Raw genomic sequence first — 24,947 nt, 5'->3', positions numbered from 1 at the left:
CTGATTTCAGTCTGACAGGATGTTAACGGCTAATATATCGGATAGTACTGAGTGAGGATCCTTGCCAGTTTCGTAACCTTAACAAAACAAACATATTTAGTTTCTCATTTGCATTTTTCTTTGTACATAATATATTGGACATTTCTTGTTCTTTGCTGTGTGTGTCAGTTTATTATTATTTTGGAAACTAATTGAGAAAAATATAAATAAATTAATTTTCGTCCTCCTACAGGTTACATGTACACCTGTCTCAAATTCCATTCATTAATTTTACATCAATTTTTTAAGTGCTGAAGTATAATTCGGTAAAAGCATCAGGCAATAGATGGTAAATCATTTTTCTTAATTTTTGCTTCGTATATAATCAGTACATCTAGAAAACAACCGGAAAGGTAATTTGACTTATCCTTAAGCGTCTGCTTATATAGGGAAAAAGTGTAAACAAAATTATTCCGCAATTTTCCATAGTGTATTTCAACTAAACTTGGCCTATCAATATCGTAAAAAGTCAAACTTTACAAACACTTTGAACATTTCTGCAGATTTTGAGGTATTAAAACTTTCTGCGTCTTTTCCTTCATGTACCACACCTTATACAGGTAACTGATTCGTAGACAGAGAAGTACCTAAAATGGATGACGGATAAAGGTATATAATAGGAAGAGGATTAGAACGCCAATAGAAAAGAGCACAATCAATGGACAAAGAAAATATACACGCACAACAAACATAGTGATATTAAAACATTACATATATTAAGAGGATTTCACTTGACAGATTTTGTTTTATAAAAACATCATCCGGCGTTTTAATAAAACAATTTTAATTTCAATGATGGTCCCAAATTAGTGTTAAAAATATTGAAACTGACAAAATTTGTATCCGGTTAGTGGTTGCGACACTCATTTTTCAGTCAAAAATCTTCAAAATAACACATTTTTGCAAAATGTATGTGTGCAAACACTTTAGATATACCTATTAGTATACAATTATTGTACAAAATGTTAAAATTGTCTATATCATTATTATGTTGATGGCTGTGATACATATATTTGAGATCAAATTCTTGAAATGAGATATTTTTGGCAAATTAAATGAGTGTGAAAAGATCCTTAATAGTCTAATATTAATGTTTAAAGTTTACAGAGGAAGATGTTTACAAAATGCTGGAATTTTTAATCGTGTTTTTCAACAAACGTTTGGCATTCTAATGGGAACAAATTGTGCTCCTTTACTTGCTGACCTTTTCCTTCATTATTATGAGGCTGACTTAATAGCTGATCTGATCAGAAAGAAAGAATTTCGGTTGGCTAGATCCTTCAATCTCAGTTTCCGCTATATAGATGACGTATTATATTTAAACAATCTAAATTTCGGAGATTTGATACATCGCATCTACCCAAAAGAACTTGAGATAAAGGATACTACAGACACTGTGACGGCAGCCTCATATTTTGTCCTACACTTAGAAATCGATGGTAAAGGAAAACTATTGACCAAACATTACGACAAACATGATGACTTTTCATTCAGAATTATCAATTTTCCTTTCATCTGTGGCAACATCCTTTCGGCACCTGCGTATGGAATGTTCATATCATAACTCATAAGTTATGCCAGAGCTTGCCGAAACTACGCAGACTTTTTGTATCGTGCTAGAACTCTAACAAATAGGCTTCTGGAACAGGGTTATGTTGCTACAAGATTGAAGTCAACACTACAGAAGTTTTATGGTCGTCATCATGAACTCGTGGATCGTTATGGTGTATCCATCTGCATCATGAAAACTGATTTATTCAACGGGTCATAGTTTTCCTTTCCTCGTTTGTCTACTACGGACTTGACTTTTTATGAGCAACTCGGCGGGTGTTTCCAGAAAAGCAGAGGACGCTTACCCTACCGGTGCACCTGGTCCATTTAGAAAACATTTGAACTTAAAAATAGACTAAACAATAAATTCAAAATCATTAAAAGATGGGGAAATATCCATGAGTAAAATGTTTTAGCAATACACTTTTTCTTACTTTAAAAACGTCGCAGACACAAACCTATTTTATCTAAACTTGGGGATGTCTAGGTTGTGATTAGTTATCGCTTACTCAATATTGGTCGATCAGGTCAGTTTCGTCGATCAGCATTAATTGTTTATTTTTAAGACGAAAATGTTTTAGGTACTGTGCAGGAAATACGAACCCGAAATACCTTTATGCAGCTTATAATAATAGTCAGTGAACAAAATTGTTAATCTGAATTTTAATATAAACAGGAAAGACTATTTACTACCCATCTTTTCAATTCCTTCTTTGAACAATTAAACAATAGTATGATAAATCTCTTATGTCATGTATATTCAGATCTCTATCAATAAGAGGAGTACCATATTTTTTTTCAGATCAGACAAATGAAATTTTATTGGCTAATCTATGGTCCCAATGTAATTGAGGAAAGATATGTTTGCTCCATTATTTAACACACAATTGAGCAAATAGATTATACAAAAAACCGCAGACCTTCATCAAACATTCGATAATGAGTATGATATGAAACTGAAGCCTCCCCGTAATGATGTATAAAAATATAGTTATATAAATAATGGTTACAACAAAAATACCGAACATTTATCCAATTCACAGTCCAGTCAAGTCCAAAATGAATCTGCCAAATAGATATTACACCACTGAAGCAGCTGATACTCCAATGATCCTGACTTCGTACAGGCATTTCAAACGAAATGGTGGGTTAAATCTAGGTTTTACAGCGTGCTAAACTTTCGTCTTCCAATGCGGCGTCAATATACCAGTGGTGATCAAAAACATTTGCACGCTATTGTCATAATCGGTAAATCAGCGGTCACATCAGCAGAACAATTTCACACTTTAGACTTTTTGTGAAAATGACACCTGGTATATATATTGACAATTAGCATTTACGAAAAGAAGGGCTGTTGATGGTTAATACATTATCAATATATCTGAATGTAAAGTACAAGGGTAAGCATCTTTTTTGATATTTATTATTAACGAGATTCTGAAGTAATTCAGTCTCGTATGAATAGAAAATCAAATCGGCTAGGAGATGAGCAAAGTTATTGCTCATTGGAATAACAACTTGTTGTTGAAGAATACCTCCTCCAAATTTTACAAGTATGTTATCACTGAAGAAATCAAGCATATTGCAATTTTGATTTTCTATTTAGAACACTTTGCCCATCTGTGTTGTTTTAAAAAAATAATTGGATTTGTAACCAAGAACATCATATTTTGCGAAACAGCAAAATATTTACGAATAAGTCCTTCCAAACGAGATTTAAATTTTACTAAACCGGGAAATGTCTAGTTTTTCAATCTCTGTCGATCAGGTCAGTTAAGTTGATCAGTATCAATTATTTATTTTTAATACGAAAATTGTTTAGGGCCTGCGCACGAAGGACGGACTCAAAATCAAAGTACCTTTACGCATTTTTAAATGATAGTAACAAAATTGATAAATCTAAATTTAAGATTAACAGGAAAGAATATTTACTATCTCTCTGTTCAATTCTTTTTTCTTAAGAATAATAAAACAATAGCATAATGAAACCTCCAATATTATGTATGACCAGAGCTCTATTAACAAGACAAGTATCATATTTTTTTTCAGATAAGACAAATAAACATTAGTGACTAGCCCGTGATCCCCGTGAAATTAGAGAATTAAAGTTTGCTGCTCAATGAAATACGAGAATAAATGAACAAATAAATTATACAGAAAACCAATGAGCTTTATCAAACTTTCGTCAAAGGTTACATGTATGACATGAGACTTCAACCTCCCGTAATGATGTAAGCATATTTATAAAACTTACGAAAGTAAATACAAAACACAATTGGACAACACGACCACATTTCAAGTTCCTGACTTCGGATATAACATATCCTCACTGAGTGATCTAAAGAAACGCATAACATAAAACGCTTCTGCGTAAATGGAACCAAAGTTCTTCATAATTATTTATAAAAGGTAATAAATATATATATATATATATAACGTCTCAGAATGTGACGACTCTATTCGCTACACTGCTCCATCGGATCAAATTGATACAGGGAAGATAACGTAAACTTATAGAAGGGTCTGAAAAATTCCCAACGATGTTAGAACTGTCAAATTTGCGAAGTAAATTTTTGGTCGTTCCCTCCGCGGGACTCGAACTCGTACCGCTGTGACATCTATGGCAACACCGCCTGCACTAAGTCCAGCGCCCTAGACCACTCGGCCAGCTAGGCTATATATATATATACTAGTTATATTCCTTAAGTAAAAAGGTATACAGAAAAATCACGAGGTCAGAGTTGGCCTTCTTAAATCAAGATACGTAAAGTGCCTGATTGATTTTTTTTATTTCAAGGTTCGGCTTTAATGTTATCGTTCTGGTTTTGTTTTTGTTTTTGTTTTTTTTTTCATTCACACCTTTCTTTTTCTTATTTTTCTTTTTATGTTTCACTCCAGATAAGAATTATATTTTCTATATTTTCTTCAAATGATAGTCAAGTACTAAATGTTAACAATAAATGAAGTTCTCAATACCAAATTTACAGCTCATACCATTTTTTTTTACTAAATACACGCAAACTAAAATTAATCCATATTCTTAAGTGTTGCATAACTATAAAACCTTGATCAACACGGAGTTATATCATAACTGCAGATATATGTAAAATCTGCTTTGTCATTCTTTTGTCGTCTTTTGAAGTGGCTATTTCAAAATGCCGATATATATTCAAATTATTCACTTGTCATGCGCAATAATCTTATACAAAGCCTTTAACAATACCTTAATCAGACTTCAACAAAACATATCTGGTGCTCAACTTCTTACATATTTTGGAAGTGTTCTGCAGTGTAAGTAAAACTTATACTGAATAAAAAACTACGACAATATAATTGATGTAGGTTTTGGCTGTCTGGACTTTGTTATTGCTTCATTTTATACAAGCGATGATATTTAAATTGTTAAAAATAATTATTGAAAGAAAACTAGTTTCAAATCTTTTAAAAGACGCAATAATTAAGCCGACCACCAAACTTACACTAAAATTTGCAAGTATCATTTTTATACATCTGGGGTCTTTTTTAAAAATTTTGTTATCTAAATTGTCAATCAGATATAAATTCAGCTGTATAAATACCAAAGATGTGATGAATTGATGTAATGATTCAAGATAAATTTAAAAATAAAATCAAATATGCTTGTTTTTGAGTTATAATAAAAAATCATGTAATATTGAAAAGTAAACCAATGACACAAGCGTGAAGGAAACTAAAAACGCGTTCTTAATTTTTTTAGCATAAAACTACGAAAAATAAAATAGAGAGATACAGCAACCTTCAAGAATTTTCTATTTTATCATTTCATTTTTTTTTGCGATAAAAAAAATTTCTTTACAGACCTTTCTATTGCTGCTTTGAATTTGTAGCCAATACAACTCAAACTATATGTTAACACTTTAGAGTGCATATTTGCAAAGAAAGTTGTTCATATACTGTTTTAGTTTTCTACTTTGTATAGATGTTTGTCCTTACATACTATGAAACTGTTATTTAATATTTTTGTTTAGTTTTTAGTTGTTGAATTTCTTTGTACGAGCTTTTCAGAGAAAATTAGTCTAACAGTGTGATTGTTTTTAAAATAATTGCTAATTAAAATTATAAAATATATAAATTAGCCCTATACACTTACAATTAAAATTGAAAAAAAAGTACAGTACAGAAGAATGAATGCACATATAATAAATGGAAATATCAAGGAAAAAAATAATTATAAAAAAAGGCAGTAAGATTCAACCCTGATGATCCTAAATTCATTATGGTTGAGTAGTTGATTTTTTAAAATTAATAATCGCTTGGATTTGTTGAAAAAAAACTAATATTTAGTTTCTACATGAGCAAACACATACCTACATGTATTTGTCCTTTTTCATATTTCCGATTTTGAAAACGTTGTTATAAGATTTTAAGCAAAGGGAAGTAACTCTCCAACCCGCCGGCTGGTTTACTGTCTAATTAAAGCAATGGACAGCATAGGACTTCAAATACAAATACTTGATTTATTGGTGCTCATGTAAGTACTCTGATGCTATGAAATATATTTCAAACCAAGTGAAAATAGATTTAGTTTCAAAGACAAAATAGTATACTTTTCTTCTTTTTACCAATGACACCACCAACAAGGATGTCGTGTGTTAGTGAGTTACGTCCCTTGGAAAAAAATGCTCATTTAGCTTGCATTCTCTTAATATAAAAATCTGGATTATTATTTTACATATAGTAATAAAGACATATATGTCGACCTGCTAATACGTAATAAAGACATATGTCGACCTGCTAATGCGTATGACCTTTTGTAAAACATTATTCTAAATTCTGTTGTGCAAAACTAATAGAGATATACATTGTGAACTTTCGTAAATAATATGATAATCCTAAATGACATATTTTAGAGATTTACGCATTCATTTTGTATTATGATAAGATAAAAGAGAAATAGAAAAAAAATAAACACAGAAAAATGTTTAGTTACTTTATGTTCTATATTGTGTTTGTCTGTTTTCCATGTCTGGTCTTTGTCCCTGGATAACATTCTTTTGAATTCCGCTAGAATCTTGGTTCCCTTTTTTACTCTTTTACATGGACGTTAAATATGACCGAATAATAAGCTATTTAATGCTTCATAGTGTAAACAATGTTGATTTATCATATACTGAAAGACAGTTGATGTTATTATGAAATTAAAATTTTAGAAAATCTTGGATTGATAAGGGTTGAAAAATCGAAGACATGTACATGTATTTGTTTTCTTCAAGAAATTTTTTTATTTAAATTCAAAATAGTCTTGTTGTTAAACGGTTTATTTTTTTTATGCACAATTATTAAGAATTTGGAAAGTTTGTGTGAGAAATTTATAAAAATGGCTTCAATAATCAAATTATTTTTAGGATCTATATTTATTAATATAATTAAATGTACGAAGTGATAAATAATTGCATAAAAAATTATACAAAAACTTACGCTTGGATCGTAGTCCCATTTTTTAAATTGAAACTGCCAAGATACTTCACATTATTATATAATTGTATTTCTATTTCCTTGTTATTTTATCTTGGTTTTCTAATATTGAATATTGGTGTCACTGTAGTTTTTTGTGCTTTAAAATTGATAATATCTTTAAGGAAGTAGTAAAACCCATTTTATTCTATCACATTTCAGCTTGAAATATACCGAGAAATTGAGATTACTGTGAAATTTGTAGGAAGTAGATAATTCAGTGTATCGTAATCTGAATACAAAACACTTAGAATCAAGTATTGGACAAGATGAAATAACACAAAAGAACCTTATATATATACCTTAAATACATTTACTGGTCGCTTATCGTGATTCGATCCCCTTTTTTATTTTGAGACATTTATTAAAATCTTCCAGTACAATCATTTTGTATAATTTAACATAAAGATAAAAGAAGAAATAAATAAAGAAGAATTTTACACAGACGTAAATATAACCAAATTAAGAAATAAATCACAGAAACTCCATTTTATCATTGTTTTACCACGGGCTAGCCATTTGTATCGTACTGTAATACCCAGAGCGAAAGCGAGGGATTACAAAAGACTTAAATGGTCAGGCTAAGGTAAAACAAAGACAAATTAAATTCTAATAGGACTAGTATCTTTCATATTTTACAATAGATTTAACCTATTAAATGCACAAAATGATTATCATTTTTTTTTATCACTTTTTATACCATGGCAGTGGTCTTTGAAGCACGTTTTTTTTTTCAATATAAAAATGCCACATAGTATAAACAACTAAATAAATCATGTGCTAAAATGGTTACTTTGATTTTATTGTGTAAAAAAAAATCAGAAATTTTTGGATCGGTATTTTCTCATTTTAAGGATTCAAAATGCAGAGAAATATTCATACTTTTACATATTATTTCGTTTAAATTTCAAATAATTTAGCTCTAAAATGATTTATTTGTATTGGAACAGCCTTTTGTATTAAATGTCTAAGTTGAAATTTAGAATGATGTTTTCCTTCTTAGCATTTATAATACATCTTAGAATACCAGGACTCCTAAAGTTTGACCGATCGTCTAGACACCGTTCTAGACAATACAAATTAAAATATAAATATCATAATGCATAAGGAGAATACTTATATTCTCCATTTATTTTATTTATCTATCACAAAACTATCAATTTTTCATGTTATTTCAATTAATCATTCAATAGTCCATAAACACGCCCAAATTATTGTTGAATAAATATAATAAAGTATTTTGAAAGTCCTTTGATTCGTAGATCCAAATTTTTGTGGATTAGAGAACAAATTCGAGTTCGAAAATTATTGAATTCGTGGTTTTGTGGTTTTCAGTATACACTCCAATGGAAATCTCCCTTTTTTGAAACCAAATTTCGCCTAACCACGAAAATCACCAAAATTGGTACCACATGAACAATAGTACTTTCACAATTTATGTAAGTACTAATAATTGTACATGACCATATTCGCGGGTGGTAATATTTTCCTTCGATCACATGATTTAAAATACATTGTGTCCATATCTAAAACGCTCCTTCTGATTTCGAACGGTCAACGTTCAGAAAGGCAAATATGCCGACAACCTTACTTGAAGCATAAAAAGGAGAAGATGTTCCATAATTTTGGCAGGTCAGTTGGATACTTTATATATGTGTTAGCATGCTTCTATATTTTGCAATAGATCTGTTGTTAGATATCCATGTGACAGCATAAAGTCCACAATGTGCAAACGTATCATTTTTAGAAGTTTTGTTTTATAGTAAAGATCTTATTGTATTAGTTGTTCCCAATAATGACCCAAACAATCATTATTACCTGATTGTAAAGTTACCGTCACCGAAAGTATGGAAAGTCACCGTCTTTCAAAGTATGAAAAAAAATCAGAAACACTTATAACAATATGTTTAAGTATTTGTGCAGTATCTATCATGTACCTCAATATAATTTCATCTAATTATAAGTGCTAATTATATTGATGCAAGGCACTTAGCTAAGATAACTTTATACCATTATTTTATCTGTTTTCACAGATGTGAGTAGAAATGACGTTGCTTCTAAGCTACAAAAATTATTAAAAAAAATTAGTAGTAAAATCAAGGACATCGCGTTTAAGACATAGACATATTCTGGTGAAATCGTTCACTCGCTGAGACTTAAGAAAAACTTTATCTATACAAAAAAATGCAAACAAACAATATCCAGAGTTCAAATGGGAATACCAACATGATAACGTATAAAAATATATCATTTTGGTGTAATGTTCATGGAAATTTCATTTTTTTATTATTTATTCACAAAAAGGACAAACGTTTTAGACATAAACAAAATGTCGCTTTTAACCATGTTATCGACTGACTACACCTGTGATATAGTTACTTAAGAATGCTTGTACTCTTACTAACTATAGCCAATATCATTGTAACACAAGACCTAATAAGCGATAATTGCCATAAGCAGACCCATAAGGAAGTTGTGTTCTTTGTCCCCTACAATATTTGTTTTTACTTTTTTATGTTTAAAATTGAAAAAAGCCCAGAAATGATAACAAAACTTCAATAAATGGAAACGCTTACTCATGTTTTTTTTCTATTTAATATTTAAACACCCTTAAATTTAATGCATGTTTGTTCACATATTTCAGAGCAAGTCCTGGCACAACATTAAATAAATTTATAGACCTGCCAGGGTAGACTATAATACATATAAACACATTTATTTCTATCTCCATAATATCTGTGAATCTGTTTTGCATAGAGGTGTATGACTTAATGTATAAGTCAACAAATTATCATGAAGAAGAATTTGAATATCAGTTAAATGTTTCCGCCAGACTCCTATACATTGAACGAGTATGACGGGTCATATGCTGACGGCCTTCCCATTGCCCTGATTTTAAATGATTATGTGTGCGCATTGTCCGCAAATTAAAACAGTACAAACGGCAAGTTTTGCTATCTGTAGGCCATGCAAGTCATAAATCAGGATTACCGCCACAGCTGTCACTGGACAAGTTTACGTAATTGGATAATACTTTGATCTTTACCTGTGCAGCTAGACACAGACGATTCAACCATGGAAGTATAATATCTTGAAATTTACGATACACTGTCCGGTGTCATAAAACTGTATATAGCAATTATTAAGATCGAAATTTGTATTAATTCATTGATGGAAGTAATCTAACATTAGTTGAAAAACAGCAAGGCAAAGCGTTATTGAGGGGTTTTTCCCTAATTAAAAGCATTCGTACATTGAAGAGATTTGTTGAATTGCTAAGATTCATTACTGAAATATGCATATAAAGTATTCTCATAATTCACATAACACATTCACATAATTATAATAATAAATTTTCATATTAATTCATTTTGTTATTTTAAAGGACTAGATACACTTAAGGGTACTTTTAACCCCCTACTAAGTTATATTTCGAAATATAGAAATAAAACGCCACGAATAGGACTCATTGAACAAAATAACCGTATTGCAATTTCAGTTTACTTAATTCTACTTGAATAATGACAAATGAACGAAATACAAAAACCAAGGGTTTGCAAAAATAGCTAGATTTTAAAACAAAATTGACCATTTTGTTACATTTGTGAAACCTGCGCCATTTTAGACCCACCTATTTTTTAGAAATTTAGACAAAATATACAAACATGCTTCAGAATATCAAGATTAATTTTAAATAATTTTATCAAATCACCTACGCCGAGAATGTGTAGCTTTTGATACGGTTGGTGTAATAGTCTAAAGTGGTTGAGAGCACAAAAATGTCGCAAATTCGGTTATCTTCTTATTTGTTAGACAATCATTACATTACAACGTTATTGTTAAAAAAAACTAAACACATGAACCGAACCGTATTTAATGTAATTTGCATAGTTATGGATGCATTATAGGTGCATATTATTGTTTTTTTTTTCTCAGACGTTTTGGTTTTTAACGTATGACCACACATCATTTTGCAGGATTAACATGGATTTTATATGTTTCTACTGTGATGAAAAGACTAACGACTTCAAAATCATAGTTAAACATTGCATGCTTGAACACAAGGACAGTAAATAATAAATTACAGAAAGCTATATTTAAATGATCAAAATAAGATATTTCAATACCAAACAAAGACATATATTCATGTGTTACAGAAAAAGGGAACTTTTTACAGGTATATGGCACTGTCAGAAAATTTCAAAGTTCATTGAATGTATGCATGCATATATATGTACACTGTATGTGCCTGCACTAAACACACTTAAATAGTATATGTACATTTGCATCATGTATCTCCTTCGTGTAGGAAAAAGAATAAGTTACATGTATAATAATTTTTTTGTCTGTAACTTTTTTCTATTTCCGTACCAGTTTGGTTAAGAAAAGGGGTCCGGGAGTCGGAATTGTCTTTACGGTTGAAAATTGTGTGTAAAGTGTAGAAAAATGAGCAAATGATAACCTTTAAAAACTCATTTAGAAATTTCTGGATTTGTCCCTTTTATTATAAAACCTTGAGCCGCAATTGTCGTTCAATCAATTCATACGGAGAAAATTTATTTACCCATGATTATAGGTCATTTAAAATGTTAAACAAAACTGAAATTATGGGTAAAACCCGGCACTTGCCGGGGTTGTCTTAGTTATAAAAGCATTTTTATAGAAATCTCCACGTGCACTGTAATAGATTATGTAACATAGTAGGTCAGTGTCCGTTTAATATCCTGTAATGCGACCAAAAACACCTGAATATACATGTAGTTTAACAATTCTTGTGCGAAGTTTTCCTCTACTTTTTCTGTCATAGAACATAACTAAGATCTATGTTAGTATCTAATGTGTCTCCAATGGGCAAATAAAAAAAAACAGTTGGGATCTCCTATACATGTATGTCTTGAAATATTTGATTTTTGTCGTCTGGTTATAGTGTAAAAATTCTGGCGGGAAATTTTCTGTTTAGTAGAAAATAATCGAATTTTGAATTTATCTACATTGGACTACTATTATTTGAACTTAAAATTCCCAATGGTCAACAGAAGGATTTCTGCAAAAAATACTTGGGATTAAGAAATTCATGACGCCAATTTTGAGCCTCTGCCTGTTTTTTTAGGCATACCTGTACATAAAATTTTTATTCATTGTTGCCAAGGACGTTGTATCGACGATCGGCATGTCAATGCTATTAAAAGTGTCTTCTCATTCAAAGATGATTTATAAATGTTTATACACATTTCTGTGTTAAGTAAGCAACAAAATATAGAATGGGAAATAAAACACAATACGACATAGACCATTTCGTGTAAAAAAAGCCCAATCGGAATTTATTTAGCGATATACTTCTATGTTCCAAAAAGCTGATAACGTTTTGATTAAACACAATATCAGCTTTAGTCAATCCGAAAACGTCTGATTAAACGCAAAATAAGTTTCAACATTCAAAAACGTCTGATTAAACGGTAAATGTTAAATCAGTCGAAATTGTCTGATTGAACAGCAAAATGAATTGAAACAGGCGACAATGACACACTTTAGTGCTGCGGACAGGTATCAAAAAGTGCTTTAGTTTTCGAGTTTAATGGACCTAGAGGAAATACGTTGTTTCATTGTCAATGAAAGGATAGTAGTAGTTTTTGAATATCGTACTTATCAAAGTGAAAAACGGTAAAGTTTTCTGTTATTTTGTTTTAATTTGGGGATGGGTCAAAGATCAATCGACCCCAATACACTGATAAGTAATTTAAGTATAATCATTTATTGCATGGTTAGGAAACAAGTAACATGTAAAGGTCACATATACAGAATTAAAAAAAATGTAAAAAAAAAAACTTTTTCCAACAAAAGTTGACTATTTACTCACAGAACACAATTGCCTCTAAAAATGGTTGCATTTCGGTACATTTTCAATAATAAAGAGATGATAAGACACCGTAGAAAATTACAATGTTTATCTAAGAGTTATCAAGGGAACCAAGGCTATAGCTGTAATCAAAAGAATGTAATCCAGGGACAAAGACCAGACAAGGAAAACAGACATACACAACAAAGAACATAATGTAACAAAATTCATACATACGAAGTAACAAAAGTAAATGAGCAACTCGGACTCCACTAAAAACTGGGAGTATGGACCAGGTGCACCGGTAGGGTAAGCGTCCTCTGCTTTTCTGGAAATACCCGCCCAGTTGCTCATAAAAAGTCAAGTCCGGGGTAGGCAAACGAGGAAAGGAAAACTATGACCCGTTGAATACATCAGTTTTCATGGTGCTGATGGATACATCATGACGATCCACGAGTTCATGCTGACGACCATAAAACTTCTGTAGTGATGATTTCAATCTTGTAACAACATAACCCTGTTCCAGAAGCCTATTTGTTAGAGTTCTAGCGCGATACAAAAAGTCTGCGTAGTTTCGGCAAGCTCTGGTATAACGTATGAGTTGTGATATGAACACTCCATACGCAGGAGCCGAAGGGATGTTGCCACAGATGAAAGGAAAGTTGACAATTCTGAATAAGAAGTAATCACGTTTGTCGTAAAGTTTGGTCAATAGTTTTCCTTTACCATGGATTTCAAAGTTTAGGTCAAGATATGAGGCTGACTTCACAGTGTCTGTAGTATCCTTTATCTCAAGTTCTTTTGGGTAGATGCGATGTATAAAATCAATCTAAATATTCTTTATTGAATAAAATAATAAAAGAAACACAACGTTCTCGATTCGATCTGCAACATAAGCTTTACAAAATGTGTTTGAAGTTGCAATTTATACATATTTTAACTACTAATTATACTGAAAATGTAAAGTACGAAATCACTTTCCGGACAACCTGTTCCGTTTCCAAACTGTTGGTACAACATAAAAGCGTAAATATAATCCAAAATAACTTATTTTTGACATTATCAATATTTTAATAACTTTGCTATAAATGCCTATTTTTTAGCATAATAATGTTCTCTCTTTTGTCTACTAATGTTAATTATGCATTCTTCTTATTTTCTATCCTTGAACAAATACTGGTTTTGAATTAAACTAATTTACAGCATTAATTTTTTCTGTCATGTATATCTTTAAATTCACCTTTATCAGAATGTTGCTGAACTACTGCCGCTATCCTGTTTGCTTGTGCAGCTGTTGGGTGAAATAGATCAAAGGAATTAAATTAAACCTCTGTGATAAGTGCTTTTCAAATATTAATATGTCAACTTTAAAAAATGCACATGGTTTAAAATAGTTTTTTATTCATAGTGAGAAAAAATTGATTTATTTATTTTAACTCTAAATACTGAAATAATGAATTTAGGATACGATGCTCTTATCTACACGTTGGCTAGGTCTTCACATTCGATTATTTAATACAAAGTTTTATTTCTGCATTTGACTTGCCCAGGTGATGTGTCGCTATCTATATCCTATGACTATCATGTAAAATCAAATACTTTTTTAAATGTTCTATGTAATGCTGCAGTTTGAATATTAATGCAGAATTAATTTAATTAAGAACTATGCATATGGGATATTCCAAATCATTAAAAACATTGAAAATTCTTCAAATATACAGAAAAACATGTTTACAAAATGCTGGAATTTTTTATCGATAACATATTTGTCCAGTGTGGTTGACGCGTGTTCATATCACAACTCATACGTTATGCCAGAGCTTGCCGAAACTACGCAGACTTTTTGTATCGTGCTAGAACTCTAACAAATAGGCTTCTGGAACAGGGTTATGTTGCTATACGATTGAAGTCATCACTACAGATGTTTTATGGTCGTCAGCATGAACTCGTGGATCGTTATGCTGTTTCCATCAGCACCATGAAAACTGATGTATTCAACGGGTCATAGTTTTCCTTTCCTCGTTTGTCTACCCCGGACTTGACTTTTTATGAGCAACTGGGCGGGTGTTTCCAGAAAAGCAGAGGACGCTTACCCTACCGGTACACCTTATTTAAGTTCTTTTGGGTAGGTGCGATGTATCAAATCCCCAAAATTAGGATTGTTTAGAGATAATACGTCATCTATATAGCGGAAACTGAGATTGAAGGATCTAGCCAAACGATATTCTTTCTTTCTGATCAGATCAGCTATAAAGTCAGCCTCATAAGAGTGAAGGGATAGGCCAGCAAGTAAAGGAGCATAATTTGTTCTTATTGGAATGCCGACCGTTTGTTGAAAAACACGTCCACCACACTGGACAAATATGTTGTCGATTAAAAATTCCAGCATTTTGTAAACATCTTCCTCTGTATATTTGGAAGATGATTTGGAATTATTTCTTACAAAGTAAGAGGAATCTCTACCAAGAACTATATATTTGTATCTAGGTGTATCAGCTTTTTTGAAAAAAAAAACAACGATGTATAATGTTTTTAAGTCGGAACTGAGTATGGGGAATAGAAGTATACAGTGTTGAAAAATCATAGGTTTTAATGCTATTATATTCAGATAATAGTCTTGAACTGATTGTCTCCAAAAGATCTTTCGAATTTTTCAGGATCCACATTGAATTAATACCACTACCGGAGTAACAAGTGTTGTGGTAGGACTGCAGACCCTCTTTAACAGTTGTGAGTATAGAAGTTAAAAGTTTTGAAAGAGGTTTGGTGGTACATTTGCAGATCCAGCTATGAAACGTTGTTTGCATGGATTCTTGTGAAGTTTAGGAATCCAGTATATAGGCAGTAAATCACAATCATCGTCCTTGGTAGAGAGACCAAAAGAGGATAGCACAGATTTATGGTTTTCCACAATCTCTTCTTTGGAGAGAGTGGTAGAAGTATAGGTCTTCTCATTTCGATAATGGTTAAATCTCCCGTGACGACGTGACCAGAAGGACCATATTTGAATGGAGAGGTTTAGCCTTGAAGTCCTCAATCTCGAGTTTCTGCAATAGCCTTTTATAAGTGAAAATTTTGGATGCGATGGGTGAAGTATAGGAATATGAATTAATTGGTATGGATTTGTCTTCGAAATATGGGGGAAATTTGTTAGTAACGTTTTTGCGATGGAGGATGTTAGCCAAATTAATTGCATCTATACCTTTGTTGACAAACGGTAGTGGAAGAAATGATCGTTTTTCTTAATCTTGACTTTTCACACATTCTGGTTTAAAGAGTCTGTGGAAACCAATATCCAAAATGATGGCAACAAGTGGTATAATGATGAGGTGGGGTCAACAACAGAAGTGTCAAGACTTGTTTTGTAAAGGGAGCGTAGTAGAGTGAGAGGTATAGAATAAAGTTTGGTTCTAATGTGATGAAGTCCAAGAGGTTTTTGTATGAAAGGAAGGATACCATCTATGGAGACATCATGTAACTTAGGTGACGTATAGTGGCGATGGCCATGACTCCTTTCCCGTCTTGGATTTTTGTCAAATAAATTCATCACATTTGTGCTATTGTTATATTGGCTTGAAAGGTTTCCTATACTTTTGATGTTGTTATTGCATCCGTAAGGTATTGCAGTACCTAGTCTGCGTATCCAGTACTCATCTCTTTCCCTACGATAGGTTTTACTTAGAACGGGACTGTTCGTAGGATGATAATTTTTTTTCTAAAATACGAACTTTCATGGACAGGATTGAATGATCTTGTTGATTAAAGTGTTAATAAACTGTCGGGAATTTGGTGGTGTTAATTCCCGAACGATGACCGCACATTCTTTTATTTAATCGTTCTTGCGTTTCTCCGACATATATTAAACCACATAAGTTGCATTCTAATCCATATATTAAGTTTGTTGATTTGCAACTTAAGTCATCGTGACTTCTTGTATGGAAGGTTTTGTTTGTAAGGGAACTGGAGAAGTAAGGGTCGGTTATAAGAATGTTGCATGTTTTGCAATTTTTAATACCTCATTTTGATATGGTACAATGTGGTTCGTCATCGTTGTAGTCAAATATATCGTTTAAAGTGATGGAACATGGTTTGATAATTTTACAACAGTCAGAATTTTTGTACTGGAATAGATGGTCTGCAGGCTGAACGTGTGATTGGGTACTAGTTGAATTGGTCTAGGCACTTTCCATACCAGATGTGAGTGTGCCTAGATTCCCATCTTGGGACACCACATACTTACAAGACAACAGAGTGTCCGATCTGCTGTCAGGTTCGGACCTTTTTTGCGAAACTTGTATTGCGTTCTTGGTACCAGTGATTGTATTTTGGTAATTTACTATAACCAATTGGCTATTCTATTGATCATAAAGATTTTTTTTCAATAATTAATTGTTATTTTCTACATAAATTTTTAATTTTGTGATATTTGTGTTATGACGTTTTTTCATGAGAAAGTCCGAGACAGAAATTACCGAATTTATTTTAATGGGTGAACTATTTAAATGTTTTTACCAAGGGAACATTAAATCGCTGTGTTCTAAATATCTGGTAAACATGGTATATTTGACATATATTTATATTGACGTGACCCTGGAACATTTACCATACTTTGATACATGCATATTGATCGTACATTGAGATCTTTTTTTATTTTTTTAGGTGTATATTTAGTATGGAAAGACAGTATCGCAGTCACATTTACCAATGTAGAATATGCATCAAATGGATGCTAAAGTATAAGTGTCTCGGAATGACATTAACAATTGTATTTTTTCTAATTTTCAAGAACGCTGAATTCTGCGACCAGAAACCTTCACTGACATCTGCAATATTGAATTGTGATGATTGCTTTAAACAAACATGGGATATTGTGCTTAATAATGCAAACATTTGCCGATTCTTTGTAAATGGTGGTTTCGATATGCCGCAAGTCCTAATCACTGTCCCATCGTCACCAGAAAATGAAAATATACGAAATACCATACGAAGTACTTGGCTTTTAACAGTGCAAAATAATACCTCAAATATAAGGTACGTCTTTGTTCTCGGGTATTCTCAAAACGGAAGCGTGAATGCTAAAGTAAAAAAGGAGTCAATATTTCAGAAAGACATAGTTCAGTTTTCGTTTCTAGATATGTATGACAATTTAACGTACAAATCTATTATGGGATACAAATGGGCAACTAAGTTTTGTCAAAAAGCGTTATTTGTTATGAAAGCTGATGATGATGTTTATCTAAACATTCCCGAACTAATTCGAAGAGTTTATAAGAACAGATATTCCTTGCAAAATCGAATGGGCGGATTATGTAATTCTGGAGATAAAAGGGTCAGCGACTTGTCTTCAAAATGGTACGTGTCAACTTCTGAATACCCTTACAGGATATATCCAACTTTTGCAAGTGGTTTTGGCTATATAACATCAATGAATGTTGTGCAAAAAATTGTACATAAATCACGAACTGTTCCCTATTTCCGTCTAGAAGATGTTTATATGGGATTTGTTATGAAGAAGCTTGGTTTGGGTTGTTTTTCATTATACGGTATATTTCATACATCAAAGTTGACTCCAAATGTGTGTAATTTGAAAAATAAAGAATTTCTGCTTCTTCATCACGTATCACCCGACGTTGTGAGGAAAATATGGAAAACCTCTTGTTCTGTATCATCGATACCTAAACATTCGAAAATAAACGATGTGATATTTCGACTATACTATCACTTAACAATTATTGTAGGTTTCTTCTCTTTTTAATCTTGCATTTTTAGTTAATTGATTGTGACTAGTTAACGACAAAAGTTTAATCACAAGTGACGACGAATAAAATGATTAAGCGAGTGTGCAGTGAACCGTGAATCTATTCAGCTAGTCACTAAATTGTTCTAGCGTTCTCAATAAATAAAAAAAATATTGACACGCCCTTATTCTGTTAAATTCAGAGCTACTTTTCTCATGTTTAAAGATAAAAATATGTTTTAAAATTAATTTATAAGAATTGGCTGTGATTAAAATTTTGTCGCGCAATAAACAATATGCACATGGAAAATTTATGCTATTTTTGAATAGACAAAATTTGTATCATTCTTAAAATCATGATGATTTTTTTATTGTCTTTTTTTTAATTTTAAACAATAGGCTTGATTTTTTTTTAAAATGACATTTGAATATTCTTAACAATTCGGAATGCTAAATAAAATGTATCTCACATGAAGAAAATAAAGACAGACATTGTATTACATAATCCAAGCATTTAAACCCAATAACCTACAGAAATAGCCATCAAAGTATTTGTAAAATTTGCATTTTGAAAATATTGATAGGTCAAAAACCCACCAATCTGACAATGTAATACCACTCAAGGATGCTTTCTCTATTTGAAAAGACCATTATTAAATAAGGTTTTTGACAGTTATTTGCCTTGAAATGTTGATTTGCTGTGCATTTCAATGAAACTGTAACTCTATGGTCCAGCATGATATGGAAAATCGTGTCTGTTTTCTTTGATTCTGATGGTGTAGATGGTCAATTTAAACTATTTAAATGATGGTTTTTTTCATACCATGTTTCACCTACTGCCTGATTCTTACAGGGACTGACACTTAATCACTGCTATCTTAATAGCGAAGGATGTTTCTTTTATATATTTTCCTGTACAAGAAAAACAGTTATACAATATTGTTTAAATATTTTCTGATGGTGCTTTATTTTAGTTTTGCTTTTGTTTTTGCTTTTTTGCTTTTTTTGTGTTTTCTGATTGTGTTTTTTGTAGGTTACTTAATTTAATTTTCATGATATAGTTATATCATAAATTACATCTAGGTTGATTTTGATGATATAGTCAAATTACTTCTTGGTTGATTTTGATGATTTAGTCAAATGACTTCTAGGTTGATTTTGATGGTATAGTCAAATTAGTTCTAGGTTGATTTTCATAATATAGTCATTTTAAAAATAACTTCTAAATTTAAATGTTTAACATTAGTGTAATTTTAATTTTACATTTGGATACAACTACAAAATCTCCACGGTTGTTCTATAAAAGATAACAAGATATTGATATGCCTGGTTTTATTCGTGTTTTCCAGTAGGTTCCTTATTTCTGATTGACATATCGATATTATGCAATCCAATATTCTTTGCAACGTAATGCACAGTATATGAAGTTATTTGTTATCGCATATTTGTGTTAATAAGATATGCAGGATGTTTGCATAATTATTTTGACCAATCAAAGTATATCATTTTATGAACAAGGTTTAGTCACTTTAGGTTGTGATAAACTAAAATGTGCTGATTAGAGCATGTATTTAACTAGCTAATATCTAAATTAAAATACTTTGTAGCGAATGAAATTTCAAAGGTTGGAGTGTCATTTAGATTTTTATATATTTTAAATGAAAGCAGAAGGGATTCATATAAACAATTTCATACACAGTATATATTATTTCTATCTTAGAGGTTCAACATGCAAATGACGAATTATGGATAGTCAGATGGTCTGTACCAGTTTTTGAAAATAAAATATGTGCATTTAAACCCAATAAACTACAGAAATAACCATCAAAGTATTTGTAAAATGGGCATTTTTAAGATATTGATAGGTCAAAAACCCACCAATCTGACCATGTAATATCACTCAATGATGCTTTCTCTATTTGAAAAGACCATTATTAAATAAGATTTTTGACAGTTATCTGCCTTGAAATGTTCATTTTTAGTGCATTTCAATGAAACTGTAACTCTATGGTCCAGCATGATATGGAAAATCGTGTCTGTTTTCTTTGATTCTGATGGTGTAGATGGTCAATTTAAACTATTTAAATGATGGGTGTTTCCATACCATGTTTCACCTACTGCCTGATTCTTACAGGGACTGACACTTAATCACTGCTATCTTAATAGTGAAGGATGTTTCTTTTATATATTTTCCTGTACAAGAAAAACAGTTATACAATATTGTTTAAATATTTTCTGATGGTGCTTTATTTTAGTTTTGCTTTTGTTTTTGCTTTTTTGCTTTTTTGTGTTTTCTGATTGTGTTTTTTGTAGGTTACTTAATTTAATTTTCATGATATAGTTATATCATAAATTACATCTAGGTTGATTTTGATGATATAGTCAAATCACTTCTAGGTTGATTTTGATGGTATAGTCAAATTACTTCTAGGTTGATTTTCATAATATAGTCATTTCAAAAAAAATTAAATGTTTAACATTAGTGTAATTTTAATTTTACATTTGGATACAGCTACAAAATCTCCATGATTGTTCTATAAAAAATAACAAGATTTTGATATGCCTGGTTTTGTTCGTGTTTTCCAGTAGGTTCCTTATTTCTGATTGACATACCGATATTATGCAATCCAATATTTTTTTCAACGTAATGCACAGTATATGAAGTTATTTGTTATCGCATATTTGTGTTAATAAGATATGCAGGATGTTTGCATAATTATTTTGACCAATCAAAGTATATCATTTTATGAACAATGTTTAGTCACTTTAGGTTGTGATAAACTAAAATGTGCTGATTAAAGCATGTATTTAACTAGCTAATATCTAAATTAAAATACTTTGTAGCGAATGAAATTTCAAAGGTTGGAGTGTTATGTAGATTTTTATATATTTTAAAATTATACCCGAAGGCATTCCTATGAACAATTTCATACACAGTCTATATTATGTTTATCTTAGAAGTTCAACAAGCAAATGACGAATTTTGGGTAGTCAGTTGGTCTGTACGAGTTTTTGAAAGTAAAATATGTAGTTTTTGTATGTATGAATCACCTCCTATCGGATTGTTATAAAGATTGATAATTAATACAAACGTTATATATTCACGGCAAGCTGTTCTGAATATTTTCAGTCGAATGTAGTCTTATCTACAGATCTTTCAGATCAGGGAAGATATAATTAACAAATTACAATGTACATGAAAATAACATTAGATATATGCAAATAATGGAAATGACGCCGACAAAAAAAAAACACATAACATAACAAAATAGATTTTGAACAATAACTCGTTAATTAATATGTTTTTACTAAAACTTGTAAAAAGTCATAGTATGAATAACAGTAAAAATATTTAGTTTGATATTGTAGTATGACTATAATGAATATGGTGAATACGTCAAAAAGACAATCCCATCCGGGATGATAAGTATCAGCTCAATGCAACCTATCGGTCTTGCATGAATGTTGAGGAACTCTCACACCATAGTGCAGGCTGTAGCTAACCCCAAAACAATATTACACACAGGTAAGGTGATACAGTGAAATGGTTGTTCCTATATACTCCAGCAACATAAACGTGAACGGAAACTGAAAACGAAACAATACATCCAGAAGCAAGACATTTTTGTCTTTGAACTGGCATAAAAAAATCCAGCTGGTTTAAAGTACTTTGGCGTGATCACTATCCTCCCGTTATAAATCTGACCACTGTGAAAAAAAAGTACACAATTAAACACACCTTAAACATTAGTAAAAATGTTAAAACAAGAATAAAAAAACTTATTATAAATTACAACAATGCACAAACAGGACTACTAGCACTTAACTGACATACCATCTCACGACAATGACCTACAAAAAGTTATGTCATCATCGCATAAACTTGTTAAGTTGATAAAACAACTAATTGTAAAAACATGCAATAAGCCTAATTCAAAATATTGTTTGCTTGCAGTTTAGTAACCGACCACCTAAAATCCACGCGACCGATAAAATCTTACAATCTCTCCTTATGTGATTTTTTATCTCATTGGTAGAGATCTAAAGATAAATTCTAAACGGTTTGAATTATTAGTTATTTACAGTAATATGATTATATTCTGATTAATTAACATTTGTATCAATACAATGTTTTTTGACAAATTTCTTTAAATAGTAGTTAATACTTGCTGTAACACACCGTTTTGCAAGCAACTCTGGTAAATAGGAATGGTTCAAAATATTTATATTATAGAAATAAATTATTTTAAAAAAAAACTCCCATTGCTTTCGCAGCAAAGCAATGATTAAGTTATGCCCCTTGTGAGTAAACCTTTCAAAATCAAGAAGTTATATATATTACTGTTTGCGGTTCGTATGCCAATGTATCATTTGAAACTTTGAAGACAAGGTGTCATGCGGCGTTTGTGTGTCATTTCCAAGGCGTATTTACATACAGTGCTGCATTGTGACCCTAACTGCCGGCTTCTGTTTGAAGTGCTGTGACAAAAATGTCTAAGTCCAAGCATATTTTGAATAGCAAAAATTAATCATCTTCCAAGTTATTGATTAACCATTACTCAATCCTATGGTCACCTCTCTTCACCATCAAAAGGGGAGGTATTGAAATGTCGTGTATATTTACTCCTATAATGTAAGTTTCAAATTTTGATTTTTCACTCTGGTTAAATTTTATTATTGCATGTTATCTATTTTCCGGATATGTTTTCCTATATTTAGGATAACAGATTTCTACAGAAAGTTTGACAACAAAAAATTCATACCATCAGCAGCAGTCAAAACATTTTCTTAAACCTAGCTAATTGCAAAAACGATCGGGAATTGTCAAAAGATCCAATGTTCTTTATTATCAGCTAAATAAATCTTGAAACGTTAATTTCATCGACAGAAGTGAGAAAACGTGCGTCTTTTTTCCTTTGTATCAACGTCGTTTACTTGTTTGATAAAATTTAATCATCAATCTGTTAAAATCAGACATGTACTATTATATAATTGATTAATTAATCTATAAAAATATTAATAAAATGCTTTGTAAACATTTTTCGGTTAAAAATCGTCTTATTGTAAAACACAAATTTGCAAACATCTAAGATCTAATAAACGTTGCTTAGGCTTACAGGAATTATTGTTTATAGAGGTCAATCTCTGCCAAATTCGAATAAAATTACCATTTCTGTTGTCAAAATGCAGGAAAGTAAAAAGTAAAACAAGAACAACTTAATAATACAAAAAGGAAATTACAAACAAACAAGCAAAAATAGGGAAAAAAAACTACCAAACACACACAGTTGAGATACACTGTTAAAATAACATACCACATCTATTTTTGTACAGCAGTTTCTAAAATTGGCCAGAAGAGTGTGTATTTTAACCACGCGGTGTATAGAATTACTTTAAATAAGTGTAAAATTAGTCGTAGGTTATGACGTCATAGTAAATCAAAAATTTGTGACGTCATAACTTACGACTAATTTTACTCTTACGATATTTTTGTGAAAAGGGCCACTGTACACAATGATTTATTTCATGAAGATGTTTGACGTTTTCCGTCAAACCGGTCTAGCTTTTTAAAGGTTATCAATATGTAATCTAAGTTCACATCGAGCATTCATAAACTAAGATAATACAAAAAATTATACTCGACGTCAGTTCCAGCCCATTTTCGATTTAACCATAATTTTCACCAGCCGTTTTTTTTTTATCGAGGCAGAGTTGTCTTTCTAGTTATTTTGTATGCGTTACTCAGTTTATTGAAATCAAATATCATAATAACATATGAATAATATGCACAATCAAAAAGAAATTTATGATTCATTACGACAAATTCCATTGTAATTCCGCCAATATTTGTTGCTAAGTGCAGATTGTTGACAAAATACTGATAATTGTATTTTTAAAATTTCTATGTAAACGAAAATGTAATTTCTGATGAATTTGAATATAAACAATTATCGAGTAGGAAGATTACCTTTGGAGAGAAGAATTTTGACACAAAATAAGGCTGCAAATCTTTGTTTTTACCAAACTACCAAGTACGCCAAAAACAAACCGAATTCAGTTTTATTTCTTGTTCAGGGATAGTTACTGATTGCATAATCAGTCTTAGTTTTTCACAAGATTGTACACGAAATTTGCACTTTGCAAGAGTTATTGTTCTTGATTTGACTAGATATGGTTGATTTTAGTGGGAGATGAATGCAATTTGTTTTTTAAAAAGTGCAGATCTGAATGCAGAAAAGCTTATTGTATTAAAGTATAGCAAATGTAGACTGAAAAAGCATCGTTTGTTTG

General features: G+C 31.2%; 1 protein-coding gene across 1 annotated transcript; it reads left to right on the top strand.

Moving 5' to 3' along the window:
• The first annotated feature begins 8,633 nt into the window (after positions 1-8,633).
• LOC148605252 (beta-1,3-galactosyltransferase 5-like) lies at positions 8,634-22,711 on the top strand. The gene is made up of 2 exons (XM_088549298.1): positions 8,634-8,715; positions 17,579-22,711. Exons 1-2 carry the CDS (start codon positions 8,696-8,698, stop codon positions 18,672-18,674), a joined length of 1,116 nt encoding a protein of 371 aa, XP_088405424.1. The 5' UTR covers positions 8,634-8,695; the 3' UTR covers positions 18,675-22,711.
• The last annotated feature ends 2,236 nt before the right edge of the window (positions 22,712-24,947 follow it).

This window comes from Perna viridis, chromosome 10 (genome assembly GCF_037379345.1).
Source record: "Perna viridis isolate PV_CMFRI_1.1 ecotype Kerala chromosome 10, ASM3737934v1, whole genome shotgun sequence".
NCBI lineage: Eukaryota > Metazoa > Mollusca > Bivalvia > Mytilida > Mytilidae > Perna > Perna viridis.
This window is presented reverse-complemented; position numbering and strand designations above follow the sequence as displayed.

What these genes read in the sequence shown, in the direction of transcription:
- LOC148605252 (XM_088549298.1), top strand. Translation starts at nt 8,696, where the DNA reads ATGTTCCATAATTTTGGCAG. An exon ending in ATGTTCCATAATTTTGGCAG is followed by an intron (nt 8,716 to 17,578) that starts GTCAGTTGGATA and finishes TTATTTTTTTAG; the next exon opens with GTGTATATTTAGTATGGAAA.